The sequence below is a fragment of the Watersipora subatra genome, chromosome 10 (assembly GCF_963576615.1).
Source record: "Watersipora subatra chromosome 10, tzWatSuba1.1, whole genome shotgun sequence".
Lineage (NCBI taxonomy): Eukaryota > Metazoa > Bryozoa > Gymnolaemata > Cheilostomatida > Watersiporidae > Watersipora > Watersipora subatra.
Genome location: NC_088717.1, coordinates 12,330,297 through 12,340,679, shown reverse-complemented (window position 1 = coordinate 12,340,679; position 10,383 = coordinate 12,330,297). Strand labels below are relative to the sequence as shown.

At 34.5% G+C, this 10,383-nt stretch overlaps 2 protein-coding genes across 2 annotated transcripts; both read right to left on the bottom strand.

Annotated features, from left to right (window-relative positions):
• Nucleotides 1-5,555: 5,555 nt before the first annotated feature.
• LOC137406789 (EPM2A-interacting protein 1-like) lies at nucleotides 5,556-6,181 on the bottom strand. The gene is made up of 2 exons (XM_068093401.1): nucleotides 6,132-6,181; nucleotides 5,556-6,090 (listed from the first exon to the last, which is right to left on the bottom strand). Exons 1-2 carry the CDS (start codon nucleotides 6,179-6,181, stop codon nucleotides 5,556-5,558), a joined length of 585 nt encoding a protein of 194 aa, XP_067949502.1.
• A 222-nt stretch (nucleotides 6,182-6,403) lies between these two features.
• On the bottom strand, nucleotides 6,404-7,411 carry LOC137406788 (general transcription factor II-I repeat domain-containing protein 2-like). The gene has a single exon (XM_068093400.1). The coding sequence runs from the start codon at nucleotides 7,409-7,411 to the stop codon at nucleotides 6,404-6,406; it is 1,008 nt and encodes a 335-aa protein (XP_067949501.1).
• Nucleotides 7,412-10,383: the final 2,972 nt, after the last annotated feature.

The following is a 10,383-nucleotide window of genomic DNA, read 5'->3' as shown; positions in this document are numbered from 1 at the left end:
TGTAAACCATAAGTGCTTGCATGTATGAACAACCATTGGCTTATTGAATTTTAAAGTATCGATGCATTTGAGACCTTCGCTGTTAACAGACTCATTCATGCCATTGATTGTCATGGTTATTTTAAAATCATGTAATAGATGATACATTTAAATGTATATTTCAATCTAATACTGCTGAAGGCTGAATGATTAAGGTAACATCAAGTTTATAGACAATGCATATAATCAAACAAATGCCTATAGTGTATCTTACTTTACATTAAAGATTGACTTGCAACAAAATTCACATTACTGTTATTTGCTATCAAAAGATTCACCATGTCTTACTCTGTTGTTTTGTAGGTACCAAATATGTGGAAACGTAATTACAAGCTCTTAAAAGCTCAAAAGCAAAAAGCCGCCATAGATTGGAATCTGTTTAATTCTCTGACGTAGTCGTTACAGTTTGGTTATTGTCTTATCACATGATGTTCTCATGTGAATTGAAAGGCCAATACAAAGCTCAATATAAAACTTCTTGTAGCACTAGTTTACGACAAACTATTCGGGTTTTACCGAAGACCCCGTATCAAATATAGATGCTCGCTACTTTACAGTTTTGTTTTGATCAAATTGTCAAGTTGTAATCTGATCATGTGACTCAATACTTCACAAACAATTTTTGAAGCATTTTTCGATTATCACAGGTGACCAACAGGCTCGTTTTAATTATCAGACAATGATATGTACTCCTTCGAGCTAAGGTTAAAAAGTTTAACAATCTTTTACGGTAACTTATAAGATATCAGTGCTAAAAGTGACAGCATTACAATGATGATAAAACATATGTGTAAGAACGATAGACATGGTTTTATTGAATGCGTGAAGTATATTTGTGAAAATATTTCGACGAATGAGATTGCATGAAAGTGTAAACAGAAACTATCCTGTAACAACTATGTCCCATTTGAGCCGTTTTGGAAAGCGAATCCAAACTACGGCGGTCTTGTGTGGCTGCAATTACCTGTTCATTTTTTAGCTTTTAAGAGCTTGTAATCACCTTCCCATATATTTTGCACCTACAACACAACAGAGTAAGACATGGTGAATCTTATGATACCAAATAACTGTAACGTAAATTTTGTTGCAAGACAACCTTTGAACATTTTTAAAAATTTGTCAAGCAAGCCACTTTAAGGTGCACATAGGCAATTTCATAGTTTCTATTTAAACCAAATGGTCAACTGAATTCTAGCTATGTGTTTCAGCAGTTACTTTATATTTGTAGCTTTTAATAAATCAAAACTGCTAATTTCAATTTTATATTCCCTACAAGTCCTTCAAACACTTAAATCTATCCAGTTAATCTATTTATTTCCATATTTCTTATCTACTTGTATATCAAATGCCTGATTGTTCACATGTTTCAACAATAATCGATGCTACAATAGTTTGGCGAACTACCAACTGAATTTTTCCAAATTTGAGTCGAAAGTCTGATGACACAGTATTTTGAATGTGCACTTGAACATGTAAGACATTGTTGATAATTAAACTGGATTGACTTACTGTGTTGATTGCTAAATAATATTCAGGGAAAATAAAAACACTAAACTTTGCAGTTGGTGCAGGAATTAAATAAATAAAATTAGATCTATGCAATGTAAAAAAGAAACATGTTCATGGTAGAAAGTTGACCCTGAAAAATAATAAACTAATAGAAGCTGTAAATTTACAAAGCAACAAATGTAGCTGCAAAATTTCTAATACCCGAGATTATGTCATCTATTAAATGCTACCAACTTTGACCTACCACTTGTGTGGCATTTGTAGTTGTTACTTCAATATTAATCACCATTAAAGTGAAACTACACAATTTGGATTTAAAAGATTGATCTTATGATGCAAGAAATATCTTAACTTATGCTTTGCTATTTAATCTATTATCAGATCAAACAAATGTTGGTCAAAGATAGTGGCTGCACGAATAGATAAAGCTTAGTTGAAAAGCTGTATTAATCAGTTATCTTCTGTGTGATCTTGTTTTTTGTAATCTTTCTCTATATAAAAAAAGTAATTATAATTGTAATATTCAATATTCCTAATTGCCGGTCATTTAGAATTAGCTTGACAAGAGGAAAACAACTTTATTGGGAAATAAGCCACATATTCATAGCAGAGAGTTGCATCAGCAGATCGAATGTTTCCAATCAAGCAAATGATTGAATCACTTCTTTTTGAAGAAAACAGTATACATACTCATAAAACTGATTTAATTGCATGAGAAAAAATCTCAAAGAATCTGGAAAGTAAAACTGATGACGCGCAATTGATTTTAAGGATCAAAATATGTTATAAGTTCATGTCATATCGTTTATGTGTCTGGAGAGATGAGCAGGTCTGAGAATACTCTGTCGACCCTTCATTTTGACATGCACAATCACTACCGAGGGTAAAGAGGCGCTTCTTAGACTCAATAAACACAAAAGAACTTGTAAAGGTGACTGCTAGCCAAAAGGAGGACATGTACCATAGTTTTTAACAATTTTACACCTAAACATCGACAACAACCATTCAAAACTAACGACTTCAAAACATACTTTGTGTCTTTTAGCACTGTCCTTTAGCATCTTTTAAATATGTAGAGAAGGTTTTGTTGTTTTAAAGTTCATTACACTTTAAAGAATATTTAAAAAACCCTTCATTGTGCTGGGAGACAAAACAAACACTAATATAAATGTGTACTTGTGCTACAAATAGAGGTTTGGCGACATGTTTCAAAAAGACAAAACCTAGTAAATCGGTGAGTCAGTGACAAGTTTTTTTGTCAAAACTTTATGAGTCATCTGTCACTGACAGTTACCATTAGATATGCTTCTGTAGCTTCCATAAATTGAATTCAAGCAATGTCTTAAAACTCTGTTCAAAAAACAAAGGTTTGTTCATAACAAAAACAAACACAGCCAGATAAAAACCCTTAACTTATCCTGTCCAACTGTTTGACTTACAGTTATGCATATGAATAGTTGGAACATTTAGTGCAGCTATAACCTTTACAACATTTAGTTAAATTTATAGAAGAGTGCATCAGCTATGATACCTTTATAAATAGGAAAGTAAAATACTAAAGTTTCCATTTTTTTTAATTTTCTATACATGATAGATCAAAGGAGAAAAATGAAACAAAGATGAAACAAACTTTATACATTCGTTATACTACTTTACACTTTACATTTTATACTACTACCCGAATTTCCATGCAAATTATTATTTCATTATTATTATTATACAATAGCACTGAATTTTATAGAGATTACTAGTGGCCACACAGCTCCGCTGTACGCTGGTCGTGAAGAATTAAAAAATAACATCAATGAAAAAATTGTAAGCATCTATTAACATTTCATACCAACACTGTATTACAGTTTGCCTGTATCATAAACACATGATGGTGTGTTGTATGTACATAAGAAGAAATAAGTAAGAAATAATAAGAAAAAAACTTATTAAATAGTACATCAGCTATGATACCTTTATGAACAGGAGAGCAAAATACTAAAGAGTCTACTATTTCTTTTGTTGCTTATACATGATAGATCAAAAGAGAAAAACTGTGAAACAGCGATCACAAATTTCGTGCTTTCTATACTACAATCTCAAAGATTTGAATTGCAAAACTTACATAATAAATGTTAAAAATCTGGTTACCTGAAAGTTTAATTGACAAGTTTAGTTTAGTGAAACTACCAGGTAAGGGCAAATTCCCCTTTTTACCCTTTGTCACTATTTTTACCCAGTTCCGCCTCTTCTCTTTCTTTTTACATTTACCACCCTTTTCCTCTTAAATCCACCCTTTTCCACTCTATTATACTGAACTTATTCAATTACTTTTTTTCTAATTGCCAAAGACTCTAGGTAATTAAAAAGTAAAAATAAATCAAAACAATAAAACCTTAATTTTTTAATAATTCGATCAAACAAGGTGATATGAAAGTAGTTAATTTAGAAACATGTTTTTTGCCGGCTTACTTAGTCATGACACTTAGCAGTAAAAAGTTACACAATCATTTTTATTATGTCATCTAAAACTAAATCTTGAATTGGTTTATGATGACAATAGAGTTTTGACTGGCCAATGACATTTCTGGCACTTTTAAACTTTGTCTCAGAGCTGAAACTCTATGACCTTGTTCCAACCATTGTTTAACCGCTATATTCTTGTGGAAAGAAAAAAGAAGGTAAGATATTCAGAGTGTTTCATGGATAGGTGTTCTAAGCCCTTACTAAAAATAAAATTGAAATAAATCTTTTTAGTTTAATATATTAGTTAGTAGTACCCTGGCATTTCTGTGTTTTGTGACAGAGTGTCAGGTGTCATAACTATTTGCGTGATCAGTTAAAATGCACAAAAAAGTTAATTTGTGCCAGTGTTAGCGTGTCGGTCTATGAAGCTGAAGGTAGCAAGTTCAAATCTCTTCTCATGTAAAATTTGTTTCAATATTTAACTATGGCTTCGAACATACATATGGATGAAAATAGCTTTTGTTATAGTAAATACTAAGTGAAAGCCCGGTGTGGCACAGATATAAAAAAAAGTTTTCTTCACGGCAAACTAATTTTTAATCCACATATACAACATTTACCTTAGGGAGTGAAAACTCTAAAATGCCTGTTTACTTTTTTTACCACATTGGTTTTCTTGTACTGTGTTTACTTGTTCTCTAATTCATACTGTACCAGCTGCATTGCCTTCTACAGCTCTATAGTAATAGCAAAAGTCTTACTGGCCATGTGATTGTCAACATCTTCCTTCTGGTATGGGTACACATTTTTCTTTTTTTTCTTCTTTTTCTTTTTTCAATGCTAGATGAAGTGTTAAGCGTGAAGCCATGAAAGATTAGTAGATATAATAAGTATGTTTCCTAAATTGTTTAATAGTATAGTTAGTTGGATAGTTTAGTGCAGGGGTAGGCAAACTTTTTGATTCGTGGGCTACAATAGGTTCTAAATTTTGACAGAGGGGCCGGACCAGGAGCAGATGGTTGGAGTGTTTTGGTAATCCCACCTCACAGGAGAAAAAAATATATATCATGGGATATGGAGAAAACATGTGCTTTAATTTCAAATGAAAATAAACAAAAGCATTACAACAAAAGATCTGTCTTTAAAGCCTCACAGTATTTAGCTATTTATTGAAATGAGTCTTAAAACACTGAAAACTAAATGAATAAAAAATAGTTTTTTGTTACTAACAATTTCTATTTTAAAGCACTGCAAGTTCTGTTACCTTCTGAATATCATCATCACTCTCCTCCTGACTGTATTTATTTCCAAAACAGTAAGCGATTCAGATGTACTTATTCTGCTCCTTCTATTCAGTTTGTGTCTCCAGTGCCAAAAGTCAATAACGATCAGCGCAAGGACGGAACATTGATAACGCGCCACTGCGGAGCGCGTTATATTTGATCTGGTGCACATTGTTTGTTTTGAGAACGTGCGTTCATTTGCGCACCACTTACATGTATGTGCGCTCCTTAACAGAAATGACATGTAACATATAAGGCTTACTGAACTAACTATTTTCCAAAGCAATTTTTACATAATACAAAGGAGAAACTTTTACTTTCAGTGGGAACAGTGCTGTTGGTCCCCTTTTTAGCCAGCGCATCAAAGTCTGGAGTGAGTTTAGTTGTAGCAATTCTCAGGATGGATCTGAGGTGTTGGTCTGTTAATTTGGATCTGTGGCTGGCCTTGTTGATGTTCATTACGCTAAACGTCTGTTCACACACGTAGATCAAGCCAAACAACGCCAGCATCTTTTGCGCTGTCCTCCAGAGATGTGAAAATGCGGCTTCATTGAGTGTAGCATAAAAGTCATTCAGTTTCAGAAAGTTGAACTTCTCTTTTAAGACTGGGTCGGACTGAAGGTTGATCAGTTCAAGCTGCAGCTCCTCTGGAGCTGTTTCGGGGTCTTGTGACAGGGAACAGGCCGCCGACTGAAGTGACTTGTCAATTTTTTCAAAATCAGAAAACCGACGGCAGAATTCTCCGTGCAGCGCATCTAGTGACTTGCTGTATTTCTTCACTTTTGCGCCGGCCTTTTCAGCGTGGCTGGTGTGGGAAAATGTGTGAATGACTTATTTAAAATTTGCCTGGAGAATAAAACCAGCTTGGATTTGAAGGCTTTCACGTTTGTGTACATGTCCTGCACAAACTGATCCTTCCCCTATAATCTCATGTTGAGCTCATTCATGTGTGAAAACAGGTCTGCAGCAAACGCAAAGTCACACAGCCAGCTCTTGTTGCTCAGCTCAGGAAATTTGTGAGCCTTTCCCAGTAACTCCAACAATGCACCAATCTTCTCTTTGAGCTCCCACACTTGTTGAAACACTTTGCCCAAACTTAACCAGCGGACTCGGGAGTGCTAAAGCAGGTCCTGGTGATCCGCATCAGTTTCCTCCAGAAACGTAATGAACTGACGGTGCTGAAGTCCCCTTGCGCGAATAAAGTTGACGAGTTTCACGACAAGATTCACAACATGATTCAGCTGTAATACCGATTTACATAGAGATTCCTGGCGGATGATGCAGAGGAGAAAAATGACATCCTGGTCAAGATTTTCATCTTTGACTTTATTCTGGATTCTCCTCAGCAGGCCAACGTTTTTCCCCGTTAAATTTGGAAATCCATCTGTGGTGACGTTGATAAGTTTAATCCAAGGGAGCTTCATATTTTTGATGACAGCAGATACCCGGTCATACAAGTCTTCTTTCCGTGTTTGTCCTTTCAGAGACTCCATTGTCAAAAACTCCTCCGTTATTTCAAAAGTGTCGTTAATCCCTCGGATAAAAATGAGGAGCTGAGCAGTGTCTTTGACATCGTTGCTTACATCCAGTGCTAATGAATATAACGTGAATGTCTCTGCCTTTTTATTTAAGTTGCTGGTGATATCTTCATCTATTAGTTCCACACGGCGAGCCACTGTCCTGCGAAATAAACTGATTTTTTCAAATTTGTCTTCGCTCTCTGGGCACAAGACACTTGCTGTCTCCACCATACATTCTTCTAAAAACTCGCCTTCAGACAGAGGCTTGCTGGCCTTTACCAGTTTGAATGAAAGCAAAAAACTGGCCCTTTTACTTGACTCCTGAATGGCAGTTTGGCAGTGAAAAAAGTTTTGTTGAGCCTGTAAATTAGCCGCCAACTTCTGAGCAGTAGCTTCCCGTTCTTTCGTTGATAGCTTGCTAGCATAGTTAGCATGTTTTATAGTTAAGTGACGGTTAATATTATATTCTTTAAAAACCGCCACAGTTTCCTGACATATCAGGCATACAGCAGATGATCGGTGTTCAGTGAAAAAATATTTAGTTGTCCACTCTTTATTGAACACTCGACATTCTCTGTCCACTTTCCTTTTCTTAGGTCCGCTCATCTTTACAGAAGGACTGAGGGGTCAAAAAGCAAATGTGGAGTACCGTAATATGCGAAACCTCAACAAAGTCAATGTATCTAGAGTGTGCCATCTAGTGGGAACACATTAGAATTGCCGGGAAAATAAAACATTAAACCATAAATGTCACGAACAATTTTTATCGTATTTACTAGGTAAATCAGACACGCCGATTCCGATTTTGTACTCAAAATAAAGATTAGGCCACTAACCTTCAAAGCCATTTAAGCTCTTTTAAAGCGTTTCAATATCCGTTTCGAAAACAACACAATTGGCATTACAAGCTCCGCCCATTTACAGTTACAAGTCCGATTTAGAATAATAGAGATGGGTGTCTTAAAACCCATTATTATCTAAATTCAGCCTGTAAAATAATTTCATTTTTTTATGAAAGGCATATAAACTATTTAAAATTGCTCGTAGCTTGTTACATGATGTTTAAATGGGCTGAACGCCGAGAAAAATGAGCTCAAAAAGCGCGGTTTTATCACAAGCTAGCGTTGTTATCGCGCTTTTTAACATATGCAATGCTAAATAGCTTATCTACCTTTCAGAAAAGACTGATATTATTTTTAAGGCTGAATTTAGATATTAATGGATTTTAAAACACCCATCTCTATTATTCTAAATCGGTCTAAACATCCCTACGTAACTTCTGTTCCTAAAAAGCTAGGTTACGTCATGTATTTATGGGCGGAGCTTGTTATGGCGATCGTGTTGTTTTCGAGACCAATATTAAACGCTGTAAAAAGCCTTCACTACTCTGAAAGTAAGTAGACTAATCTTTATTTTGAGTATAAAATCGGCATCAGCATGTTTGATTTACCTAGTAAATACGATAAAAGTTGTTCATGACAGTTATGGTTTAACAAATTTTATTTATTTAATTTCTTCAAGTTCGGTGGGCCGGATTACAAAGTTTAACGGGCTACATGTGTCCCCCGGGCCGTAGTTTGCCCATGCCTGGTTTAGTGTATTAGAGGTTATGCCTGTCTGCAGAACTGGAGATTACTAGCTCGAATCAAGAGCTTCGCTAAACTTTTCAATTCTAAAAGTTCATTGCCATAACATGTCCTATAAACAGGCAGACTAAAATTTTTAAATAGAACAATACTATGATATCGTTTCGTACAAGCAAAAAACATGTACTTGATTTTTCTTAATAAATTTCAAAAAGCTGCAATCATTTGTAAATCAGGAGATTTTGCCTTAAAAGCTTGTCACACTAGCAAATTATTCTAAGTTATGAGTGAGACAAAAAATCAGATTGCTATTTGATTAATTAGTTTCTTCATTTTTTAATTCGAACTAAAAATTTTAAAATGCTTCAGCAGCCTTAGTGGAAACAAAGGTTGTTTCAGATAGTAATCTAGACTAGCTAGAGAGCTGTAAGCTTTCAGCCTGAAGCTTACCTAGTATCGCTGGCAGCCACTCCCATACCACTGTTTATTAAAAATAATGGTTTGGTTGTTTAGTGCAAAAACGCTGAAATGCAAACCCTTTTATTCATCTCCTACCCAAGCACTGTTTAAGATACAGGAAGAAGAAAGGTTTCTTTATTACTTATATTAACTTTGCTTTGATATTTATAACACTCCTTACGTTTTACTCCTGAGTAGTATAAGTAGGTAGAGTAGGTTTGTTAAAAGCCTCTTTGTTTGCCTGCCAGACCTGTGTAAACTGTTAAAGGCTATCCTATTTTATTTTAATTATTGCAAAAATTAGCTTTAGAGCAGCATCCAACTTTAACCCTTTGACTTTCTAGTTAATAAATAGATAGCTCAGATTACTGAGATGCTATAACAAGCTTTGTTAAGATAGTTATCTACCCCTGGCAAGATAATGAGACAAAACACTAAAACAATTTCAAGACATTGTATACAGCTGTAAGTTCACACAGCACTGATCAAAGATAACACTAAATGATGTGTCCTTGTGGTAAGATATACTTGTTATGGACACTTAGAGGTTGCACAGGTAGTAGATGATGCAGTAAGATTTATAATTTGAAATGCTAGTAAGCTAATAGTAAATCTATTAGCTTACATGACTGCCATAGATATATTTATATGTTTATCAAATTTATTGAGAAAAAAACTGTTTTTATTTTCATTAATACTGACACTTTTTTTTTAAATTGTTCATGACAAAAATTCTATGGTACGACTAACAAAAATATTTTTCTCATTGCACACTAAACATCTTTTGCTAGTTTGGTACAAATAAAAACTGTGCTTTTGTGTTCACTTTTCTACAACAAACCTTAACGATTCAAAAGAGTCTGATCATGCATGCAATTTTTAAATGCCTGAATAAAATGAACAATGTAGTTAATATGTTGCTACTCGCCTGTTCTCAAATCCTAGCTATTTGAATTGTTAAATCATATTTGTTTTTTTCTAGATACTACTTATGTGTAAGGCTTAAGGACTATTAAACACAAACACAAAGGCTAGATTTTTTATAAATCTTTTCTTTGCATGTTCTTTCATTGAATGTAAGTTTATTATAATTTCATTAGCTGCTCTGGCACAATTGATTCCACAACCACAATAAGTTTTTCTACTTTGGCCATGTAGAGATATACAATTTTTAAAACAATTGACAATGGCACTAGCAGAGAAATCATCGCAAGCTTTTGCATGTGTTCCTAGACTTTATAACAAAATAAAGATTACACTGTTGTGTTGATTATTGATAGCATTGGATTATCCTACCAAGTAATCTTACAACTGTTAGGAAGTAGCTCGAGTTTATTATCGAACGCAGATGTACTGCTAAGTTGTTAGTACTAACGCTCAGATAGGCCTAATCCCGACTAGTGACTATTAACCAATTATTGTTGATTAACGTAATCAAGACCCTATAATAGACCTTCCTAGATATGAGACTCTAAGACTATGCTCGGAGAAAGCAAATCCCTATGGTATGCAAAGAGAGGTTTCACAATGCCT

Bases quoted from the DNA above. Each gene is read 5' to 3' on its own strand.
- LOC137406789 (XM_068093401.1), bottom strand. From the start codon at position 6,181: ATGTACACAAACGTGAAAGCCTTCAAATCCAAGCTGGTTTTATTCTCC. The intron at 6,091-6,131 runs GCAAATTTTAAA...TTCCCACACCAG, and splicing joins AAGCTGGTTTTATTCTCCAG to CCACGCTGAAAAGGCCGGCG.
- LOC137406788 (XM_068093400.1), bottom strand. From the start codon at position 7,411: ATGAGCGGACCTAAGAAAAGGAAAGTGGACAGAGAATGTCGAGTGTTC.